General features: G+C 37.1%; 1 protein-coding gene and 1 pseudogene across 1 annotated transcript; one reads left to right on the top strand and one right to left on the bottom strand.

Moving 5' to 3' along the window:
- Nucleotides 1–1,642: 1,642 nt before the first annotated feature.
- LOC148691790 (putative cyclin-A3-1) lies at nt 1,643–2,945 on the bottom strand. Its single transcript, XM_088683499.1, has 2 exons — nt 2,549–2,945; nt 1,643–2,037 (listed from the first exon to the last, which is right to left on the bottom strand). The coding sequence occupies exons 1-2, from the start codon at nt 2,831–2,833 to the stop codon at nt 1,780–1,782; spliced, it is 543 nt and encodes a 180-aa protein (XP_088539625.1). The 5' UTR covers nt 2,834–2,945; the 3' UTR covers nt 1,643–1,779.
- Nucleotides 2,946–12,568: 9,623 nt separating this feature from the next.
- On the top strand, nt 12,569–25,422 carry LOC148691789 (uncharacterized; annotated as a pseudogene).
- The last annotated feature ends 507 nt before the right edge of the window (nt 25,423–25,929 follow it).

Genomic DNA, 25,929 nt, shown 5'->3' with positions numbered 1-25,929 from the left:
GTTGAGTAACCTTTCTGAACAGAAGAGAAGAGAATATCACTTTCACATCGTGAATACGGTGCCATCCAATGCAGGTTAGGATTACTGAGTCATTATATAAATCATTAGTGTTCATGCATGGCTGTTTAATGTCCATGCACAAATTAGGGTTTGATGGTATCAATCTTCAAGTGGCTTCCATGCAGTGGCGAAGCCAATGTGAGGGCATTGGGCTCCCTTAACCCCAATAGATTTGTAACTTATCCCTTTCAAAAAAAATTTACCCCTTTAATGAAAGAAGCCAGTTTTCCCAAAACCCAGTCCACACCAAATCAAAGAATCCATCCTTCCTCCTAGCAATCTCTCTTGTTCTCTAGGTCGCGGTCTCTCGGCTCGGCGTCCTTCCTCTGATAACCTCTCTTGTCTAAAATTTCATTATTTATTTGTTTGGGTTTTTAAATTTGGGGTGGGGAGAATCTGAGTGAAAGAGGGGTGGGAAGAGCGAAGGGATGAGGTTTGCAGTGATTAGTAGAGTGAAATAGGAATTGGACATAAGGGTTAGGGCTTTTGCCATGACAAGCTTCAGAGGGCATAGCTTGCGATTGCAGTCGACGACAAAGGAGGGCTCTCAGGTAAGTTGATTTCGTTCTACCCATCAACTGAATTAAATTGGGAATTTGAAGTTCATAGTCCTAGCATAATATTCAAGCATCCAAACTATTGATTCAAATTATCAAAACGAAAAAACAGAGTCTAAATGTTGGTTTTTTATTTTATTTCAAAGAATGTTAAATTTCAAATCTTAATCTTGGAAACTCGTGACGAAATGCTTTCTAGGCACAGGTGATTTCAAATTTTAATCTGATACAATGTCAGACAAAGCTTCGGAGAATACACAGGAAACCCGTGACGAAATGTTTTCTAGGCACAGGTGATTTTCTCATAAAGTCTGCGCTATTGGTTCTTCTGTTTTAGACTTTCTTGTGATGTTGTATTTGGCTGGTGGTTCCATTGGTAAAGCAAGTAAGATTAACTCTAAAATTTATAGGGTAAATTTGTAATCAAACGCACTTGTGGTTGTCTAATATGAAAACTTATCTTCAAGATATTTGAAATCATGTAATTTTATTGATCGTATTTGTTTTGACCATGACATGCATAAGGCGTTTTCATGCTCTCCAAGAAGTTGTTGAGAATAAGAATGAGGATTTGTTGTAGTTTCTTTGAGGCTGGTGCCTTAAAACTGTTAGTTCTACTTTGTTAACTTTCCCATAAATCATTCATGTCATTCCCCGTTGACGACATGCACTACTATAAAATTATGTATAATTGGCAGTCCAAAAACCGACAAAAAACGTATATTATTGTCAGATTTTAAGTAAAATCCGACAAAAAATGGATGCAGTGACGGATATAATAAGCGATAGAATTACCAGCGTCAGGAAATGAATTTTCCGACAGAAAATACTCTAAAACCGACAAAAATTGTGTCGGATATAACCGACAGAGAATTTATTAATAATAAATAAATAAGAGCATTTATGTCGGATATAACCGATAGAGAATATATTAATAATAAATAAATAAGAGAATTTATGTTAGTTAAAACCGACATAAATTGTGTCATATATAACCGACAGAGAATTTATTAATAATAAATAAATAAGAGCATTCGTGTCGGATAAAACCGACAGAAAATATATTAATAATAAAAAAAAAATATAAACCACTTTCTGCATTTTCCATATCCTTCCATATTCACTGCATTCACTGCACTTTCACATGAACTGACCCTCAACATCAAGTAGCACAATCACATCCCAGAGAGACAATGAGCATCGAAGAAACACCAAGTAACTGAAGCCTCTTCCGATTGAGAACATTCACAGATAGGAATCTATCAATATACATAACGGTGAGGAAAAGAGTGTTAGAAAGGAGTTTATATTCCTCTGCAAGATCAACCAACCAGTCCACTAAGACTCCTCTCATATTGGCAGCGACATCCTTTTGAATCTTTGTCATGTAATCGGGTGAAGGTCTTCGATCTTCATCCGCCTGAATGTTAACCCATCATCACCATTAGCCCAGATGCCCCAAAACCCAAAATAACCCCCAAATTCCAATTCAAACAAAAACAAAATACAGAGACTAAGAGACTTGCTAAATTAAGCGTCAAACTTTTTGCTAATCAAAAGTTGCATAAACTATCACCAGAAAGCTTCAGCCTTTATCCTTAATTCAAATTTCAGAGTAACCAGAAGAACCGCTAGAAAATTGAAAGCCCAAACATTAACAAAACCCACCTCCAATTTTCCAGTAAATTCCACTTCAAACCAAGCCCAGACTACAAATACTCCAGAAGTTCTTATATATAGCTTAATCTTTGGCTAATAAAAAATGACATAAACTAATCACCAGAAAGCTTTAGCCTTTATCCCTAATTCAAATTTCAATGCAACCAGAACCCACTGATAAATTAAGAATCCAAAAATCAACAAAACCCAGCTCCCATTTTTCCAATAAATTTTAATTTAAAAAAGAAAGCTACAATTCGATAACCCTTTACCTCGAGCTTCTGAAGATACTCATAAATGTCACGAGCATACGGCGCACACATTTGGTGGTCATCCGACACCGCATCAACGTCCCTAGCCGCCTCTGGCTGCTGTATCGTTTTGGTCAGGGGCACTGCTTTCTTCGCATTGCCTTTGGCACCGCGTTTCTTCATCTGCTTCTCCGCCCCGGACATTTTATTCGCCGGAACGACGGCATTGGGGAGCTCTCCCAACACCACCCGTTTTTTGGTGGCCGGCTGCTCCGGGGTCACTGCAGCCTCGGGCCTCCTCTTCATCGACCTCGTGATGCGCAGGCAGTTCTCCTAGTCCGCCATGGCTGGCGCTGTTTGAATTCCCGAGGTTTTGGGTCGGAGACTCAGAGAGAGAGAGAGAGTTTTGGGGGGTGCATGCGAGGGAGGAGAGACAGTTTTGTAGTGAGTAAAATGAGAGCGCCATTTTATTTTGGAAATTTTCAAATATAAAATCGACAGAAACATTTCATTATTGTCGGTTATAACCGACAGAAAAAAAAATCCCCCCAAAATTTTATTACAATTTTAAAAAATAAATAATTATTTGGTTTAATAGATTATAACCCATGTAAAATTTGCAATAAAGAAACAAAAAGATAATTGTACACTGAAAATGTCATCACACAAACTAAATATTGTCTAATCAATACTTGAAAAATATAAATAAAAATTTAGCACAAATTACTTTTCCCACTTAAAAATTTAGGCAAATTTAACGGAGATATGTATTCTACGAAACTAGTTTCAATGATCGAACTGTCAAACTTGTTTGTAGATACTACAAGATTGTATATGTAAAAAATCGTAAAAAACAAACATTCAAAGATTACGTAACGGAACAAAAGTTTTTTACGGTTATAAACGAAAAATCACAATTTAACGTTTATTTTAGCTCCAATTTTAATGATTTTTACATCTACACACCTCGACCCTATAAGAATTAGGGCTGGAAAAAAATCCCAAAAATCCCAAACCAAACCGAAAAAATCCCGATCCCAAACCAAAATTCCCGAAATTTTCGGTACAGGATTCGGTTTTGCATCTCCATTTTTTCGGTATTCCCATACCGAACCGAAATAAATATTATATATATATATATATTAATTTTTTAATTATAAGAGAATTATTTCAACCATTCATTGTTTTAGATTTAATCTATGATGTTCATTTGTTTTTAGGTCAGATCCCCCATTTCAATTTTCACTTCCGTTCCATCGAGCTTGAAGCGCAGCCACTGTGCCAACCTTCCTTCACCAGAATCACCACCTAGCCACCACCCAGCCTGCCTTCCTTCGAATCGTCTGACTCTCCAGCGGCCCAGCCTTCCTTCACAAATCACCACCCAGCCATCGCCACGCCAAAGCATCAAGGACAGAACTCTCCAACCTTCCTTCACGATTCCTTCACGAATCGTCTCCGACACTTGCAATCTCTCTCTCTCGGGCGATTTTCCCTCACAGACAAAACTCTCAATCTAGCACTGAGTCCGAGTCTCACTCTCACCCAAATTAAGTAATTAATTTATGTCGTTGGCAATTTTTTTTTTGTGTGTTAATAACTTATACATTTCTTCCATCTTCATCTGTAACTCTGTTTGTTAGTAGTCATTCAATAATTAAAATGATGTTTGATTGAGTTTATCGTATTCTTTTTTAAAAATCATTTCTTTTATTGATGATGCGATGCGGCACCCATGTAATTGGTTTTGGCGGGTTGTAGGGGGATTAAAGCGCGGGTTTTGGTTGTGTATTTGGCGTTTTAGTTGTGTATGTATTTGGTTTTGGCGGGTTGTCTTTGGTTTCTTTTATTGATGATGCACTGCGGCACCCATGTGGGTTGTATTTGGTTCCTTTTATTTGGTTTTAGAGTGGGCATCGCAACAAACCAACGCAATGAATTTCAGTTAAAAGCCTAATATTGAACTAGCAAACCAATGCAAACAGTGCAAAACCTGCATAGCAGCAGAGCATGCTTACATAGGATTGAGATTTGGGAATGTTGGATATATGCAGCATGCCAATTCAACTACTTCTGCTTATAAAACTTGTGTTCTATTTAGCATTTTCCTAGATAAGTAAACCAAATTGCTGGATGAAAGTTACTCAATATCATGTAATTTGAGAATTTCAAACATGTTTTTTTGTGTGTTATGTACGTGAATTTGTTTCCTAATTAACATACCAAATTGACAACTAGAGATTATGCTTCTCATGTGGATGTTCATCCCAAAATCAAGGAAATGAATCCTTCAGCAAAATTGTTGTAAATTAATTGTAATTGTATTATAATTTCTAAATCTACAATAAGATCCGCCCATGTGAAATGGTTGGAACAAAATCAAACTCGCCTAGATTTGTAGCAGAACAATGCCATATTCTACTGCCTTACCAATAGGGTTACATTAATGGTATTGGTAGCTATTCAATTTGTTTGTTTCTATATTCCAGTTGTCTCAACTAATGTGATTAATCTTTGGATATTAGTTTCCTGCATAACTAGCCACTAGTGTGATTAATCTTTGGATATTAGTTTCCTGCATACGCATACCTAGGCAAATCAAGGAAACAAAGGAGCAAAGACCATTATGCATGCATGAACATATCAGTATACATATATATACACGGTGGGTATAGACCATGCAATTAGTTGAGCTCAAATTTTTTTCTTTTGTTTTCGAGTACACAATATGGTTGTTCTTTCAGACATGGGTGCCGCCAAAATTTTCATTTAATTACAACTATGTGGAGGAGGAATCGAAGTTGGAATGTGGGGGTGAGATGGCATTAGATTTTTTGATATGATATGCTCGTTTTGTCAAATTATTGGCATTAATCAGTATATATTATCATAATTATTGGATATGATTTGTTCGTTGAACTGGCACGGCTTTTGGCATTTTTCCAGTCGTTCATCTCTTAGTAAAACTGTATACGTGTTTCGTTTTCTGCATTAATTCTGGGATCTACTTATACATATGCAAGGTTAGAGAACCATATAGCTTTCCATCATGCATGCTTTCCACAAAAGAAATCAAATGTGAATGTATTGTCTACTGTCCCACGATGCCTTCACCTGTTAACCTTTCACATCTTAACATTTTTCCTGCTAGTGTTAGCAAGTTTAGCACTGCTGTAGCAACTAAGGAGGAGTTAATCAATCATTCCACCTGTTCAAACTTCAAATTAGTCACACGTTCCGTACGTAGCGTTACGTAATATTTTTGTTTTGGCTATAGAATCTTAGATACATGGTCTTGCTTTAATGTTTGATAGCAAATCAAGTTTTGTAATTCTGTGCACAGATTGGCATATTCTAGGCAGATACTTATAGGTAGATACTTAATTGGGGCCTTGCCATTTAATTGGCATATTTGTGCATAGATTAGTAGAAACAAGACATGATTGGCAGATTTTTGAATATATTTGCTTGGAATATATTTCTATGTTGAATGCTCAGATTTTTGAATGCTATTATGCTCATATTTTTGAATGCTATTATGCACAGACAGATTGGCAGATTGCTTTTGAATAGGCAGATGCTATGAAAGTATGAAACTACGTCAAATTGGCAGATTGGGCAGATGCCATGAAAGTATTGAATAGGCAGATTTCTTTTGATTTATGTTATATATTTTGAGTTATTTTTCTCACAACCATATATTTTCTATGTTGAATGCTCAGATTTTTGAACCATCTATTTTATTTATTGATTGGAATTTGGATATATGTTGAACTGTGGTTGTGATATATTAATGTGCATTGTTATTTTATTTGTTAGGATGGACGGGTTTAGTAGCCAATCTAGTACACCTATGGTCTCGGTATTAGGAAAACGAAAACAAACCCAACGTAGTGGTACCCTTCAACTAGGTACTCCTTCACCTCAAGATTATTTGCATAATGATTATTATGAAGATTGTTGGGATGATGATCCGGATATGGAGGAGGATATTGCATTAGAACAAATAGAAGAAGATGGGGAAGAGGGGGAAGAGGGGGAAGAGGAAGTAGAAGAAGAAGAAGAAGTAGTGAGACGATGGGAGGGTCCTCCTCGGAAAAAGGGTAATAGGAGAAAGGGTCCAAGTCTGGGGTGGAATGAAGCTAAGAAGGTAACGATCACCGATAATAATGGGGAGAAATCTTCCATGGCCGAATGCAAGCATTGCAAACTCTTAGCACCGGCACACCCTATAATTCATGGGACGACGGGAATTCTTAAGCATTTGAGGAAATGCCCGGGTTCTAGTCTCTTTGAAAATGTGGATCCGAAGCAACCTACATTGACACAAGCGAGGATGGGAGGTCCGGTTGTCACTCATACTTTCAATCAAAAAAGACTTGATAGGAGATGTGTGAGGTGGATTATAATAGTGGAGATGCCCTTTAGGGTGGTTGATCAAGAGGACTTTCGAGATTTTATTCGTGACTTGAATCCAAAGTACAAACTTCCTAATAGGCATAAGGTGGCGGCGGCGGTTTTGGAGTTGTATGTTGAAGAGAAGGCTAAAATAAAAAGTGTGATTGAGGGGTTGAGAGTGAGTATTACAACAAACACTTGGACCTCAATTCAAATGATAAACTACATGGTCATCACGGCCCATTTTTTGGACACTAATTGGGGGTTGCACAAGAGGATCCTAAACTTTGTCCAAGTTACTTCTCATAAGGGTGATGATATTGGAAGATGTCTAGAGGTTTGCTTGAATGATTGGGACATAGACAAGGTGTTTAGCATTACCGTTGACAATGCTAGTGCAAATGATACCGCCATTGCATACATGAAAAGAAGACTCAAGTCAAATGGTACTCTTTTACTTGACGGGGCTCACTTGCACATGAGGTGCGCTTGTCACATCCTCAATTTGATAGTTAAGGAGGGAATGACGGAGCTTAGTTGTGAGATTGATGCCATAAGAAATTGTGTAAAGTTTATACACTTATCCCCGGCAAGGTTGGAGTCTTTTAGGGAATATTGTGTCTTGTTGAGATTTGATAGGATGTCAAGTATCCCTTTTGATGTTGTCACAAGGTGGAATGCCACGTATGAGATGCTTAATAGTGCTTTCAAGTTTAAAGAAGTGTTCTCTAAGATGGCCTTTAAGTGTGACTCTTTTATTGCTTACTTTAAAGAAGAGGTCTCGAAAGAGGTTGATGGGGTGACAACAAAGGCCAAGCGGGTGGGTCCTCCGGAGGTGGATGATTGGGAAAGGTCGATGAGTTTTGCTCACTTTCTTAAAAAGTTTTATGATGCCACCTTGACATTGAGTGCAACCCTTACTCCAACGTCACACTTAATACTTAGCACGGTGATTGCCTTGCAAGTGGAGATACAAGAACAAATTTTAAACGCCTCTAATGCCACTTTGCAAAGTGTGGCTACATCAATGAAGCTCAAGTTTGACAAATATTGGGGTCACATTGAAAAGGTGAATCCTATTCTCTTTGTAGCCCAAGTACTCGACCCTAGGTACAAATTTGATATGTTGGAGACAAATCTAGAAGAGCTCGGCTATGGATGGGACAAAATAAGGGAGGAGAAAGTAAGGGTTAAAGGCTATGTAACCGAGTTGTATAATGCATACAAGGAGGGAGTGGTCCTTAGTAGTAGTAGTACTAGTAGTACTAGTAGTAGTGCTACCTCAAATGTGGAGCAAAGATCAAGTGTTGTACTAGATGATGTGGGGGTGTGATCGTAGATATTGATGTTGCTTCAAGGATGACAAAGAAGATCCAACGAAAGAGAGCGGAGGCACAACAAAATGAGATAGCCAATGAAGTGGATATGTACTTCAATGATCCACATCAAAGCCTAACATATGAGGGTTTCAATCTTTTAGATTGGTGGAAAGGAAATTGTGCTCAATATCCAACTCTTAGTAAAGTTGCTAAGGATGTTTTGGCCCTTCCTAGTAGCACCGTTGCTACCTTTAGTCTTGGTGGGAGAGTTGTTGATCCTTTTAGAACTTCCTTAACACCTAAAATGGTTGAGACTTTAGTGTGTACTAGTGATTGGCTTAGAGGAAAGGAATTTTGTTTCTACAAGGAGCCTACACTTGACGAATTTCATTCCTCTTTTATTTTCTTAGGATTTATTATCTATTAGACTATAATTCAATGTAAATGATTTGTGGTTTATTGTTTTAGGCATGGCTAATTTGGGAGGTGAGGAGAATACAACACAAGAAAATGAAATGCCACCTCCACCTCCTCGACCACCCCAAGTTGAAGTTCAAAATGAAATGCTCCTCGACCACCCCAAGTTGAAGTTCAACAACGTCAAAATCAATCACTACCTCCACGACCACCCATTGTAAGGGGAAAGGCTCAACCATCAACATCAAGAGGAATGGCTCAACCATCAACATCAAGGGGAAGAGTACAAGTACCAACGAGAAGGGAGCAACCACAAACATCAACAAGATCAAGGGGACGAAGGGGATGAAGGGGCCGAAGAGGCCAACAATATTTATAGACTTTAAGCTTTGCTTTTTTGCTTTTGGTTTGTAACTTAATTATTAAAACTTTGGCTCATAACTAATTTTTTTGATTTTGGCTTTGTTACTTTATTTATTTTAAAACCTTGGCTTGTAACTATTATTTTTGCTTTTGAGTTTGTTACTTTATTTATTTTAAAACCTTGGCTTGTAACTATTATTTTTGCTTTTGGGTTTGGTACTTAATTTATTTTTATTGCATGCATGATGCATGTGTAGTGGGCAGATTGAAACTTTGTTATTATTGAAACTTTGTGCACAAATGGGCAGTGGGCAGATTGAAACTTAATTTATGAAACTATGTCAAATTTGTGCAGTGGGCAGTGGGCAAATTAGTAGAAATAACAAATTGGCAGATTGGGCCCAAAAGCATAATATGTCAAATTTTAGTCCAAAAGCCCAAAAGCCCAAAAGCATTTCGGGATTCCCGATTTGTCTCGAAATCCCGAAATTATTTCTGGATTCCCGAAAATTGGGATTCCCGAAAATTTGGTTTGAGATCGGTATTGAATTTGGGATTCCCGAAAATTTCGGTTTGGGAATCGGGACAAGGGTTTCGGTATGGGATCCCATATCGAACCACCCCTAATAAGAATGCAATGAATAAATTTGATCTTCAATTTAAAATATTTACACTGGTAGATACCACAAGTCTTACTTTATACTTGATGGAAGTATAATATTAACTCTAAGTGTTTGTTTAATCTACCGTTTTGACGTGATATACATTTTACGAAACTTTTTTCAACATCCAACCGTCAAACTTATTTGTACACACTCAGAGATTGCATACGTAAAAAATTGTAAAAAACAAACATTCAAAGATTATGTAATGGAACAAAATTTTTCGACGGTTATAAACGAAAAATCACAATTTAACGGTTATTTTAGCTCCGATTTTAATGATTTTTTACAGCTACACTCCTCGACCTTATAAGAATGCAATGAATAAATTTGATCTTCAATTTAAAATATTTACACTAGCGGATACCACAAATCTTACTTTATACTTGATGGAAGTATAATATTAACTCTTAAGTGTTTATTTAATCTATCGTTTTGACGTGATATGCATTCTACGAAACTTTTTTCAACGATCCAACTGTAAAACTTATTTGTACACACTCTGAGATTGCATACGTAAAAAATTGTAAAAAAAAAACATTCAGAGATTACGTAACAGAACAAAAGTTTTCGATGGTTATAAACGAAAAATCACAATTTAACGGTTATTTTAGCTCCGAATTTAATGATTTTTTACAGCTACACTCCTCGACCCTATAAGAATGCAATGAATAAATTTGATCTTCAATTTAAAATATTTATACTAGTGGATACCACAAAATCTTATTTTATACTTAATGGAAGTATAACATTAACTCTTAAGTGTTTAATTAATCTACCGTTTTGACACGATACACATTCTACGATTTTTTTTTCAATGATCTAACCGTCAAACTTGTTTGTACACACTCTGAGATCACATACGTAAAAAATCACAAAAAAACAAACATTCAAAGATTAGGTAACAGAACAAAAGTTTTCGACGGTTATAAACGAAAAATCACATATTAACAGTTATTTTAGTTCCGATTTTGATATTTTTTACAGCTACACTCCTCGACCCTATAAGAATGTAATGAATAAATTCGATCTTCAATTTAAAATATTTACAGTAGTGGATAAATCTTATTTTATACTTATTGGAAGTATAACATTAACTCTTAAGTGTTTGTTAAATCTATCAATTTGATAGGATATGCATTCTACGAAATTAGTTTCAACGATCCAACCGTCAAATATGTTTGTATATACTCCGAGATATCATGTGTAAAAAATCGCATAAAAAAAAAACATTCAGCGATTATTCTGGCGGTCATCCAAAATCTTGCTTTGTTCGTGTCGGTTATATCCGACAGGGCCATGAGTGAAAAAAAAAATGTTTAAAACATGTGTTTATTTATTTATTTTTAATCAATATAACATTTTAAAATAATAAAATCAGACATGATAGAGTACACCAGATGTTCATATGTGTTTATGTGCCAAACAATGTGCTTTGTGACGCATTGAAAAAAATTGTTTGAATTTCTTTGTAACTTATTGCTTGCCTGTGAGGGAGCATAATCCTTATTACAAAAATGATAGAGCTTCATATTGTAGTCTATTGTTATTATTCTCTCAGAAAATTTATGGCTCGTGGGATTTGGGTTCATTAGACTTTAGGGTCATAAGTGAAAAAAATAATTTTAAATATGTGTTTATTTATTTATTTTTAATCCATATAACATATTAAAATAATAAAATTTTCATTTATGTCGGTTATAACCGCCAGAATACTAAAATAATAACCGCTAGAAAGTAAAATAATAAAATAGTCAATTTCTATCGGTTATAACCGCCACGATTAACTTAAAAACCGCCAGAATCTTCAAAATATTAAATATCTAACAGGATTTTTTTTATATTCGCCATTAAATATCCGTCAGGACTTTATGTCGGATATAACCGACAAGATTTTTCTAATATCTGCCACTAATTAAATGATGTGACGGATATATTTTATCCGACATGATTTTTCTAATATCCGTCAACCTGAGCAGGCAAAGCCCAGCAAGAGTTGGAAGAGGCCAGAGAAGAGGGCTCAACAAGATGCAGCCAGGGAACAAAGAATTCAAGAAGAGCAGAGCAACCTAGTAAGTGATCGAATGATGGAAAGCTATTTTTTGACCCCATTGTCTTAAATTCTTGGCTCCGCCACTGCTTACATGTGGTATCAGAGCCGGTTCAGTCAAACCCCAACTTGAATAAACAGGATTCTCATACTGAATCTTCTTCTATCATTGACATATATATATATATGTAACATGCAATGAATTTGCATTTGTTCTTTTCTGATGTATGGATGTTTTTTTCTATAACATATAACTTACATTCTGAGTATCAATCATAGTTATACTCGTTTTATTATTTTAATCTTTTGTTCATAAAACTAAATTATATGCTCATGTTATATGTGTGTCTGGTGTATAGAATACAGTGATGAAAAAAATGCAGACAATGATATATGTGTGTCTAGTGTATACATATCATTGCGTATGAAGTAATTCTTACAAATTTTGAGTACAAAAGTCATGAGGTTTACTTAGTTTCTTCACCAAAGTGTTTGACTATGTCTTAAGATCATGTGACCTCATAAAGAATACTTAAAATGGCAGTTCATAGTACTATCAAGTTTTAAGGTTTCCAAAGAAATTTTTACTGGGATCATTATGGACTGATGTATAGTGAGTGATGAATTTCATGTGATTATGTAATTCTTCTTGCCTAAAGGTGTGGTATTAGATAAAAGCATGTCTTTTTTACTTGGCTATGCAGTATTTAGAAAAATTATATATTTATATGGATAGTTTCTTGCCTGAGGGTGTTACTAGTTTCATAATTTTAGTGTAACACGACAATTAAGACTAGTTCTTACTTACAATACTTATGATTTTTCATTCCAAATGGCACTTGTTGCAGGTTTCAACATGCTTAACCTAGTTAACATTGAGAAGTTAAATGGTAACAATTTCAAGACTTGGAAGCAACAAATTGAGATGAATTTGGGAATGCTCAAGTTCAACATTGCTTTCAAAACTCCACAACCAAATGATTTGATTGATGAGAGCACTGCACAAACATTTACAAAATGGGAACGAGCCATTCAAATGTCTCTTCTCATTATGCAGGATGCAATGGAAGAGCACATCAGAGGAGGGATATCTAGCTATGACTTAGCCAAGGATTATATGGCTAAGATTGAGGAAAAGTTTAAGAGATCAGACAAGGCTGGAGTGGGTGCATGTTTGTCTGCACTAATCAATAGTAAGCATGATGGGACAAGCAGTGTGCGTGAGCACTTGATGAAGATGATGAACATTTCCAACAAACTAAATGTGATGGAAATTGGCATCACTAACCAATTTTTGGTGCACATGGCTTTATACTCTTTATCTAGGGAGTATGATCAAATCAAGGTCAACTGTAACACACAGAAAGAACCATGGAGTGTCAATGAACTTATTGCCGTCTGTTGTCAGGAGGAAGAGAGGTTGAAGAAGTCTAAAAGTGAGAGACTGGAATTGGCTAATCTTGTCAACACTGCAAAGGGCAAGGGGAAAATGATCATGAGTAACAAAAATGAAAACTACAAGGGCAACAAACCCTCTAGACCTCAAAACACTCCAAACACTGCATGCACTTAGTCCTAAGAAACAGTTCAAGGGTTCTTTTGTATCTACCAAAAATGTTAAAGCCTCCACCTCAATTGGTTTACAGGTTTACAAACTTCATTTTAAAAAGTGTTATCACTGCCAATCCACTGAGCATTTGAGGAAGAATTGTCCTGGTTTTAAAACTTGGTTAATTAAGAAAGGTAAAACAGTTTTTGATGTTTTTGTCACAATAGAATTTAAAATAATTTTTATACCTCAAAACTCTGGGTGGTTTGACACTGGATGTTTCATCCATATAACAAATTCATTGTAGGGATTTTAGAGCTAGAAAGAGACAAGTAGGGAGTGCTATAATGTTTATGTTGAAAATGGGAATAAAGTTGTGGTTGAAGCGGTTGGTACTGTCAATTTAAAGTTGTCATCTGGTTATGTATTAACTTTGAACAATGCATTTTATGTACCTTCAATAAGAAGGAATCCATTTTCTATGACTCAGTTTGTTAAAAATGGTTTCTCTTATATAGGAGATGCTAATAAAATAAACTTTTATATCAAGGATTAGTTTGACAGTGCTATTGGCTATGCATTTCTAAATGGTGACCTTTAGCAGATTGAATGCACATATAATCATGATTGTCTCAATGTTATGACTACTGCATCAAAGAGAGTGTTCACAGATGATTCATCTTCCATGCTATGGCATCGAAGGCTAGGACATATTTGAAAAGATAGAATGTTGAGACTTATAAAGGATGGTGCATTGCCAAGTGTTAACTTTGATGATTTTAAGAACTGCACAGATTGCTTTAAGGGCAAGACCACTAACTTAACAACAAAAAAATAAGGCAAAAAGAAGTAGTGATCTTTTGGAGATCATACACACAGATGTGTGTGGTCTATTTCCAACCAAAACAATATGTGGCAGCTCCAACTTTCTCCTTTTCCTTGATGATTCTTCCAGATACACCTATTTGTTTTTTTTTTTTTTAGACAAATCTCAGACATTGAATTGTTTTAAAATCTTTAAAGTTGAGATTGAAAAACAATTGAATAAGTAAATTAAAATAGTGAGGTCTGATCGAGGAGGTGAGTTTTTTGGAAGATACACAGAGCAAAGACAACTTAAGGGATCCTTTGCTTTGTATCTACAACAAAAGAGTATAGTAGCTCAATATACTAATCCAAGTACACCATCACAAAATGGAATGGCTGAGAGACGCAATTGCACACTGAAAGATATGGTAAGGAGAATGTACTCGTTTACAAAGCTACCTGAGTTCTTGTGGGGTGAAGATATAAAAGCAGCTAATTATATACTTAATTGAGTGCCTACCAAACCTGTTCTAATTACAAAGTTTGGACAAGAAGAAAGCCTAGTTTCTCACACTTTCATACATGGGGATGCAAATGTGAAGAAAGACTATATAATCCAAATGAGAGAAAATTGGATTTGAAAACCACTACTTGTCATTTTGTTGGTTATGCAAAGAGGTCAAAGGGTTTTCGATTTTACTATCCTCATTCTTTCACAAGAATCGCAAAAAGTCACAATGCCAAATTTATTGAAGATTTTGTTGATAGTAGTGTAGCTACTACTAATTCAATTGTTTTTTAAGAAGCAACTCAAGTTACAGCATGTTCTTCTCAAGTTTCAAGTCAAGTGAATGTTTTCTCCTTGCCACTGCCATTGTCACTCACTGATACTACATCTATTTCTGCATCACAAGCTTTCCTAGCTTCATTTCCCATTGCCTCTAAGATACATGAACCTTCTCAGGTATCAGTCTTGGAGCCTTACAAGACACTCTTGATCAGCCTCCCACTAGTGCAGTTGCAGGCACTTCATAGCTTTCACCCTCCCTTGCTGCTGATCAGCCATTACTCCCTTCCTGAAAATCTTCAAGAACTCAGAAATCTGCCATTTCAAATGACTACATGGTTTATTTACAAGAAATTGAATATGATGTTGGTGATTTAGATGATCCAATTACTTATCAAGAAGCAGTGGCAAGTACTCATGTTTCTTTTTGGCATACTGCAATGGTTGATGAATTGAATTTCATGTCTAGTAATAATGTATGGAGTTTAGTATAAGCTGCAAATGGGTGTTCAAAACTAAAAGGGATTCCAAAGGAAATGTGGAGAGACATAAGGTAAGGCTTGTAGCTAAAGGTTTTACTCAAAATGAAGGAGTGGATTACACTGAAACCTTTTCTAGTTTCCACCAAAGATTCATTTCATGTGATTATGGCATTGATTGCACAATTCAACTTAGAACTCCACCAAATGGAAGTTAAAACAGTATTCTTAAATGGTGGATTATATGAGAACATTTACATAAAACAGCCACATGGATTCGTTGAAAGGGGGAAGGAGAATTGGGTCTGCAAACTCAATAAGTCCATTTATGGACTTAAACATGCTTCAAGACAATGGTACAAGAAATTTGACCAAGTTGTGACAGGTTTTGGTTTCATTGAAAACAAGATAGACAACTGCATTTATTTGAAAATGGTAAAGTCTCAATTCATTTTCATGGTTCTTTATATGGTTGATATCTTGCTTGCAAGTACAAATTCTCATTTACTTGTAGAAACTAAAAGCATGTTTTCAAGTCATTTGGATATGAAGGACTTGGGAAAGGCTCACTATGTTTTGGGAATTGAAATTTATAGAAACAGGCAGCAAGGAGTTTCGGGGCTAGCACAAAAGTACAATATCAGTAAAGTGCTTAAGAGGTTCAATATGGAGCATTGAAACAATAGAGATGTGCCAATTGGTAAGGGAGACAAACTACCAAGCAATGTCCCATAACTGAATTTAAGATTCAACAGATGAAGGACAAGCCTTATGCTTCATTAGTTGCCAGTGTAATGTATACTCAAGTTTATACCAGACCAGATCTTGTGTTTGCATTAAGTGTTTTGGGAAGGTTTCAATCAAATCCAGGGCTCTCTCATTGGAATGCTGGAAAGAAAATACTCATGTACTTAAAGAAGACACAATCTTATGTATTATGCTACCACTATGTTGAAGACCTAGAATTAACATGTTACACAAATGCTGTTCTTGGAGGATGTGTGGATGATAGAATGTCAACTAGTGGTTACATTTTTATATGAGTTGGAGGTGCAATTTCATGGAGAAGTAAGAAGCAACAAACAAGAGTAGTGTCAACTATGGAGTCTAAGTATATTGGATGCTTCGAGACAATGAGACAAGCTAACTGGTTAAAGAATTTAATTCATCATATGAAAGTAATGAGAAGCATTAAAAGACCAGTGAAGATCTTCTGTGATAATACATATGCAATGTTCTTTGCCAAGAACAATAAGAGGTCTGAAGCATTGAAATTGATGAATATCAAGTATTTAAAGGTGCAGGATCAAGTGAGGGAAGGTGTTATAGAAATCAAGCACATCAACACTCATGATATGATAGTTGATCCTCTTACAAAAGCTATACATGTTACAAGCTTTATTAAGCATGTTATAAGTATGGGTTTGCATGACTCATTTGATCAAGTTTAAATGTGGGGGTGAAGGATCTTATGTATAACATCCTTACTGCTTATATGACTATGTGAATGTACTGAACTAATTTACTTGTGTTCATTTTGAAAGTACAATATTCAAACGAAAATGATTATCATTTATATGTTAATCCTTGCAAAATTAACATTTGTAGGATACCAAAAGCTAAGGTATCTTAGGAGCAAAGAAATGTGGGAGTATAAGATATATATCGTATAATTCTTCCAATTATGTGATGTTCTCTCAATATAATAGCACTTATATTTCATTGCAAAAAGATTGTAATTTTGATAGACTGATGCAAAGTACTGATGTCAATGTCTTCAAGGTCCATCTCAAGCATTGATTTGATAAATGTTCGAAGCATGTTGAATTTATAACTCCATGATCATACTTACTTATATTATTACAATCATGGCTTAATGTTTGATGTCACTCATGTGGGAGAATGTAAGAAACTCTTATGTGAGTTTCATCAAACATTATAAAGTATGATAATATAAGACAAGTGAGTTATAAAAAGTAAGGCTTTATAATGTAGTACTTGTAACAGGACAAATTAACAATTGGAGGGAAAGCTGATGGTTTTCAAATGTATTTGAAAACATGCAGTTAACTAGATTTGATAACTGTTGATAAGTCTTTCCTTAAAGGGAGGAAAGGATTATCATATTGTTTGGACCCAAAATAATACTTTGGGCCGAATCCATGATTGTTCTCGATCCAGTAAAAAGTATCAGGAGTATTCCTACCTTGGGCCTGGCCCAATAGAGTTCGACCGAATCCTATCAAAAGATGGTTCCATCTGGATAAGGGTGAAGTGGTCGAATCCTAGTACAATGAGGATTCTTTAGAACCTAAGGATGCTTCGAATCAGAAAAGATGTCGAGAGTCAAGGGTTGAATATGAGTGATTAATGAGCTTGGTTCAGAATCCTATAGGAGTTAGGATTGGTCAAGACCTAATCAAATTTGGTTGAGGAATTTTAGTCTAAGTGAAATTCTAACTCGGTCATTGAGGAAATTGCTACTATAAATGTAATGACATGTCCCAAAAAATTACGGTTTTTATAATTTTAATACGTAAATTTTAGTCTGAGTGAAATTCTAACTCGGTCATTGACTTTTGTTGATTGATTTGTCTTGTCACGTATAATATGTTCCCTTAACATATCCTCGTAGTACTCGTTGCTACAAACACATGGTCACGAGCGGAATTGAATTTGGAGCTAAAACGAAGATTTTGTGGGACTCAGAACAATAAGGTTATTTTGGTAATTTTACAATTGGAGATATTTCTCCATCAGGGACCATTAGGACGGCAACACGTGGCAAATTCCTCCCCATTTTCTAGGGCGTTCTTCTCCCTCTCCCGTGATCTCTTTTTCTCTCTCTAGAATTCTCTCATCTCACTTTATTTCTTTATCTCAATCTCTCCTCGGGAAACACCTCTCATGTCTCTACCTTCATCTCTATTCCCCGAGCACACATACATGAATACGCACAGTCAACAATAACCACCATCTTCTCTCCTTCATCCTTCACCTTCTCTGCAACCCTTTATCTGTCTTTATCACCTTCTCCTCTTCATACTTTCTATACTCTTCTATTCGAGAACCCACACACTCACACATACACACACAGACAGTCTCCACTATCCTCTTATCCTTGTTAACTTTGGAACTGAGTACATACGACGGAGCCATAACTTTCTTGATGAATCTCTCGACGAACCACAACTTTCCCGACTTTGGGTAAGGACTGTATCATGTCGCTTCATTTTAGTTTCCAATTTCTAGTATGATCTCTAGCTTATACACGAGTTTGGATGAGTTTCATACAGAAAAAAACTCAGGAAAACTATTTCCCAGTTTTTCGGTGAGGTCCAACTGCTTTCGAGCCTTTTTCCAGTGAGATCCGACCACGACCGAGGAAACTAAGGGTAAGATTCGAATCCTTGTCTCCTTAGCTTCACTTTGGTATTTAAATCACTAAGAATGGTGAAATTTAGATGAAAATCCTGGCCAAAACTCCGGTTATCTCCTTCGTTGGTCCGGCGACTTGCGAGTTGAAACCAGGTCAAGCCCAAACCTACAACCCTAAACCGGCCCTCAAACCCATCTGAAGCTGGCCCAAACCTTTGGGCCTAAACTAAAGCCCAAAACCTAAATTAAGAACCGGCCCAACCCAGAAACCCAATTCCACGGTTGGCGAGTGGGCCGCATATGGGTGCGCGTGGTGATCGGAGCGTGGAGTATACACGCCTCCCCCGAAGGTACTATGCTCCACCGTTGTCCACGGCACCAGCAACTTTTTCGACGACCCATCTCGATGCGTGGCAGCGCATGTGACGGCGCGTGGAGGAACTCAAGGTTCCTCTTTAAGTTTTCCGACGTCCTAAATCCGAATCCGCTGTCCATTTTCCCAAATTCAATATTTTTAATTGATTTTTACTAAATGGCTTCTATATGTGAGTTTAGGTGCATCGGTGGAGGTGATCTCGTTCACTCTATTCGAGCGACTTTTGGGCGATAAAATATCAGTGAGTAGACCCCTTCATAGCTTATATATTTTTATAAAATATTGGCCTAGCATGCATTGCATATTTTATGAATAGAGCATGGTTTATAATATGTTTTACGGATTTTTCATACTTGTGATTTATTTAAATTGCTTTTATGAAATAATTATGATTTATCGGATTTATATATTACTAAAGATTATGAATCATTGGATTTTCGCTTATGAAATTCTACGGATTCACGTATATGTTTATTATGGATTTATGAATATGATTTGCCATGGATTTATGAGGCAAGGTTTGAGCTTTTGAGATCCGATGTTTTGATACAAGATTTTGAGATATGTTTTTGGCACTTACCTAGTGGGTTATCATACAGCACATCCGCACACCACTGGTATAAATGTCTATGGTCATAGGACACAGATGATGAGGAGTGAGATATGATATATGATATACCCTCAGCTTCACTGCCGAAACCAGTGTCAGACAGCTTCATTAGCCATGGCTAGTGTCGGTGTGGATGTTATGCTATTTTATTCAACTTCACCTTCGAGTGATGGACAGGTTATTCAACTTCACCTTTGGGTGATGGACAGGTACTGCCTTTGGGCGAATATGATACCCCTAGTTGAGTACCTCACTGATGTGATTCACGGAGATTACAGATTTGCTTTCGGGCGGCGTTTTTAGCATTATTGAGCATGGTTTTACACGTACTGTTTTTATAAATGTTTTCATGGCATGCTAGGATTTTTAGAAAATCTATTATATAGTATTGTATATGCTTTCAAAACAAGGGATTATTATGTTCAAAAATAAATATTTTCCTAATATTAGTATTATTATTATGAACTCTGGTCCAAGCACCTTTTGGTTTTTGTGCCCCCTCAAGAGTTAGGATCGAGGCACATGAACCCGGCGTCAGCACTTTATAGCATAGGTATCATTTCCTTATTTGTATCTATTCTTAGTATTTCTTCCATATTATTCTTAGTAGTTGTATGCTCTGAAACGTTCCGCTTTCGTATAATTGTTCTAACTACATATCTTGTATTTGTGTGAACGTTTAAAATAGCTTCGTCACCCTTGGGTGTCGGCCAGCACTTGCCTACCCTGGTATGTGGGGATATCGGGGCTAGGGCGTGTCAATAAATAGAGAAGGGAGTGCATCACTCAAAGCCCCTCAAAATCAACACAAAAGTGCCTTGCGTAAACTTTTGCTTTACGCAAAACCTCTCAAAGACCATGAGATTTTTATTTTCCTTTTCCTCGCCAACATACCTTCAGTTTGGATAAACAGAACTGTGGTAGCAACCGACAACATCTTCAGTTTAAATAAACAGCACTGGAGTCGTAGAATCAGCCAATTAAGGAGCACCTTTAATTTGGATAAACAACACTGCTTTGAGACCAACTAGTTAAGTCTCTGTCAACAAGGATTTTCGAGTCCTTGTTAGTAGAAGTAATCTCATCAGCCTTCTCCACGAAATGAGGTGTTACCAAGTTACTACATTTGGCACATTGAAAGCTGAATCCGATATTGAACTTCGCATAACTAGTAGCCTTGGCTTCAGGCTTTAGAACCCGAAGGCCGAGACATGTTCCTTCCTTGGTTGCAGTCACAAGATCAAGAAGTCAACAGCGTGCCCAACACCCCATCAACATTCATTTTACTCCTCGGCTGAGCTCAAACAACGAGTTGGCATGCTCCATATTCAACTAAATGACGTAGTTAGATTATTAATTACTCAACCTCCGTGTCAGGTAGGCTAGTAGTTTTTAGCGTCAATATTTTGGCACACCCAGTGCTAAAGGTATGAAGTTTATGACCTTGAGACATGGTCAATAAAAAAGAAAACAAATATGGGTAATCGACTACCAGTTTAACACCTATAGTTCAAAGTCCAGTCCAAGGTAATGTGTCGCAAGCATAAGATCTCCCTGTTGCCGTGACACCTGAAGCCATAGGCACGATTCACCGAGAAACAAAAATTAATCTCAGCGGTCAAAACCATGATGCCATGGTCTTCACCCAAATAACCAGGGTGGCAAAAGATGGTTTTATCGAAAGCCTGGTAGAAGATTGCAACGACAAAGAGGACGAGACCTCTGGTGCATCGTCTAAATCTTTTTTTCAACAATGGTTGAAATAACAATCTCAGCAATTTGAGTAAGTTTTTAGCCAAGAGGTGAAAGGTCTATGCGATAAACAAGAAGAGGTGCTTAAAAGCCACTTGTTGACTAATAAGTTTCTTGAGACTCTAGTTAACAAAGCTCACGAGAATCTGATCGTCGATCAGCCAAGACAAAATCCCTTTTTAAAAAAGAATACTCCATTGGGAGAGGAAATGTCACTGCCAGTGTAGACCGAAATGGAACTCAATCGAACCAAGACCATCGATCTTGAAAGACCATACGATGAGCCAAGCACTAGTTCAGTCGAATTTGGCCGAAGAACAACAATGACATCTGTGGATATGGTTGAAGTTCAGAGAATGATCAATTCGGGAAAAAAGGCCAAAAGTCCTAAAGTTTATCGATCCATATTTAGCCTTCGTTGAGAGGTTTCAATATCCTCGAGGATTCAAGATCCTATATTTCAATCTTTTTGTTGGGGAATCATCCTTGTCCTTAATAAAACATATGGCCAGGTTCACTACCCAAAGTGGAGGTGTCAACAATGATTTCCACAATCTATGACTATTTAAATTCTCATTGACAGGCACGACATTTGAATGGTATATTAACCTTCCATAGAATTATATACAAAACTAGGAGCAACTGGTTGAGAATTTTCACGAACGATTCTATCACTCCAAAATGGAGGTGTTGGTATCTTCGTTGGTCAGAATGGCTCGGTCATTTGATAAGTCACCAATGGAATATCTTACCAGGTTCAAATCGGCTAGGAATTGGTGTCGAGTACCCCTCCTCAAGGTCAAATTTGTTAGGATCACCTAGAATGGTCTAGATGTGGAATACAAGAAGAAATTTTTAGGGGCAAACTTTCAAGATATATATGAGTTGGCTCAGCACGTCGAGCAATATGACTATTTGCTCAAAAGAAGAAAAAATCTTGAAAACTCGACAATGTATAAGAATCCAACGGTAAGTTACGCATCAGTTAGGAATGACAAATCCTAATACGCCAATGTGGACGCAGCTGAGATAGTAATTGACAAACCTTATGTATGCAAGGCACTAGCTCACGCTAGTTCCAAAGACATCAAAACACGCTCGGCCTCTGTTGAAGCAGCCGTCAAGACATCAAAGGTATAGACTTTTGACATCACCAAGGCTGATGTTACCTTCGACCAGTTGCTACTTGCAAAGATTATCAAGCTTCAGCCAGAGCACGACATTCCTAAGGTTAAAGACTTAAAAGGGAAAACAGACTACAAGTATCACAATTCAAACAAGCACATGACGAATAACTACGTTGTATTTCGTGATGCCATCCAAAGATGGATTGACAATGGAAAACTGAAGTTCCCAGAGAAGATACAGATGCTAGTTGACGCTGATCATTTCCCTTCGGCAACGGTAAACATGGTAGATGCCCATTTGCTTAAAGATAAGGAAAAAAAAAAAAAGGAAAAGTTGAGTTCATCCCAATGGACCATGTCCCAAAATAGAATTCTTGACCACGTCTGAAGATCGATTTCTCATCTCAAAACGAACTGCCTAGTTTTTTCTCAAATCCTGTCTATGTCGAGTGAATGTCATATTCCAGTTCAAATAAATCAGAAAGCCCAATGATTTTATGTAGTAAATGCCAATAATAAGTAATTATAGCTAAGCCAAAATCGCGGAACCTTTGGGCGAACCACCACAAACCACATCTATGGCTTCGACGAAGTTTCAATCAATGCTTGGTTTGGGACAACGCCAACAAAGGGTTTTCAATAGACTCGGCCCTCAATCACAGGATTACAAACCGTATTTAGCTCAATGATGACTCAATTTTAGGGATGGCAATTCTAACCGTTAAACCTAATTACCATGGATAACCACCCAAATGGATTGGATTTGGGTATGAAAATTCGGGTATATTTTAGGTATGGGGAAACTATGAATATTATTCAGTTATGGTTTTGGATATGGTTATAAGGGTCCCCAATCCATATCCGTACCCGAATCCAAACCGAATAATATATAATATAATTATATGTGTGTGTGTGTGTATTCATTATTCACCTAATCCATTACCTTGAGAATACAAAAATTGCATTGTGTGAGTTGCATTTTGTGGCAAAGTTCAAAAGTTTTGATATGAATCAAAATCTATGAGAATTTAATAGTATTTATGCGAGATATCAACGATCAACCAACATTATCAATGTTTAGCTTTAATTTTTATGTTCCACAAGATCCATTAATTAAATCATTTTATACATCAAATACTTAATGATGAAATTAATATTTACTAAATTATCATGCGTCAATTGGGCGAATATATTTTTTGTATTAACGAAGATGAATATAACCGTTAATTGATGGGAAATCCATTATCCGGTGGGTATGGTTATGGATATAACCGTTAATTGATGGGAAATCCATTATCCGGTGGGTATGGTTATGGATAATACCCAATGGTTAATTTGGGTTATAGATATGGCTAATTTTTGTGGTTATGGAGACGGATATAGCATTTCCGTCCCCAAATTGATCCGTTGCCATCCCTACTCGATTTCGACGGGCAGTTTTATGATGAGGATTACTATGTACACAACTTTGGAAGTTCATGTTCATTGACGGCTCATAGAACTTTCAAATCGCCTGAATTGTGCAACCACTATTGGCATGGTTACAATCTCCCTACCGGTGCATACACAGTTCTATCGAAGTCCCAGAAGCGTCGCCGACAAAGGATAGATTCCATGGCCCGTCGGCGAGTAGCTCAGGAAGTTCAGGTCACGAAATGGCAACCTAAAGAAACAGCAAAAAAGGAGGACGATCAACAAGCTCTGGTAATCATGACTGAGCTACTTCAAGGAAAAAGGTAATCGATTGCGACTTTGAAATTGAGATCGAAGAATCGGAGAAAAGAATCAAACTTCTTCTTTGGCTTGGAGAAATGAAAGCTCGCATTAAGCATATTAGGAAAGAGGCCAAAAGCAAACTCCTTTTATTGTGCTGCAAGAACCATTGATCAAAGCCAAGTAGAATTGACATCAACCATTTTTCGGTGAGGCTCTAGAATTCATATGGGAATTTCACAAGAAATATTTGTTAAACGACCTATACAGCCTCCCAAAGGCATGTCAAAAATCCCTTGATTTAGCCTTAACCGGCTCCGACGCCAAACAAATCATCCAAAAATGGTCTGACTTGGGAATGAAGGTTAGATTCCAACACATTCGAGAAGCCAGTGTCTTCGACTTCGACGTGGACCTATACACCGATCTAGATCCTGCAGATTCTCATTCTCTTTAGATGATCTACAATATTTGCGACATCATTTTAAGGTTTTCTCCGCCGTGTCATTATTATCTGGACACATAAGACCCTTGTATCATACATTAGGAGCAGACTCATAAGGCTCTGTAAACCCAAGACTATGTCCCAACGTTGTTGGAACCAGTTGCTGAAGTCAAAGGTGAAACAACCACGCCAGACACACCAGGTGAACATGTTTTCTCTTTGTCACATGTGGCTGTGAACGGTGCAGTTGGTGCAACTGAAGATCAAGATACTTTGTTGAATGATCCAGAAGACGAAGATCGCGACCCAATGGGGCCCTCGGTCCTCGACAACATGGAAATTAGCATGGTCCATGTCCTATTTGTAGAGTTCCAACCAAACACGTCTGAGCCAAGTTTTTTGGATGGTGATGTGGTTGCCGAAAAGACCACACAAGTCGACTTCATGGCTATCGAATGGGCCGAGCCAATTAGCAAGAAGGACAAGCTCATAGAAGCCTTAGTCGAGCTATTCCCCCATTCTTCGGCTGTCAACCTTCATCATCTGAAGCCGTTATATGTGATGGCCCATATTGAAGGATACCTGATATCTAAAGTTTTTGTTAATTGTGGGGCAACGGTTAACATCATGCCTGTTTCCATAATGAAAGCTTTACAATGCTGAAAAAATAAGCTCATTCTATCCAGTGTGACCATGAGCAATTTTGTAGGCGATAAATCTCAGACGAAAGAAGTCCTGCCTTTGAAAGTCAATATCATAAGTCAAAATCACATAACCACGTTGATTCAAAAACCAAGTACAATGCATTACTCGGTCATGACTAGATCCATCAGACTAGTTATATCCCCTCTTCATTATACCAGGTCCTTATTTTCTAAGATCGTAAATCGGCTGTGGTTCATCTGGCCAATAATCAGCCGTTCGAGGCCAAACATGATTCAAGCCCATTATTATGACAACCAGGTCGGCTGTATCACTCTGTAAAGCTTTAACGAGGAAGGAAGACCGACCAGAATATTTATCCAGAAAGTCATCGAGGTTGGCGCCGAAACCATTCAACAAAATCCGGCGAGACCTGGATTGGCTGACTTAGCTGATTGTCTTGATGACTGACACAACACGAAGGGACAAACATAGGGCGGCAGTTTCATTGACTATAAAATTGCTGCT

This window comes from Pyrus communis, chromosome 13 (genome assembly GCF_041283825.1).
Source record: "Pyrus communis isolate YQ-2024b chromosome 13, ASM4128382v1, whole genome shotgun sequence".
NCBI lineage: Eukaryota > Viridiplantae > Streptophyta > Magnoliopsida > Rosales > Rosaceae > Pyrus > Pyrus communis.
Note: the sequence above shows the minus strand (reverse complement) of the source record. Positions and strands in the feature narration are given on the sequence as shown.

Coding starts and splice junctions, on each gene's coding strand:
- LOC148691790 (XM_088683499.1), bottom strand. CDS start 2,833: ATGAAGAGGAGGCCCGAGGCTGCAGTGACCCCGGAGCAGCCGGCCACC. Junction 2,038..2,548: donor AGTATCTTCAGAAGCTCGAG/GTAAAGGGTTAT, acceptor GTTAACATTCAG/GCGGATGAAGATCGAAGACC.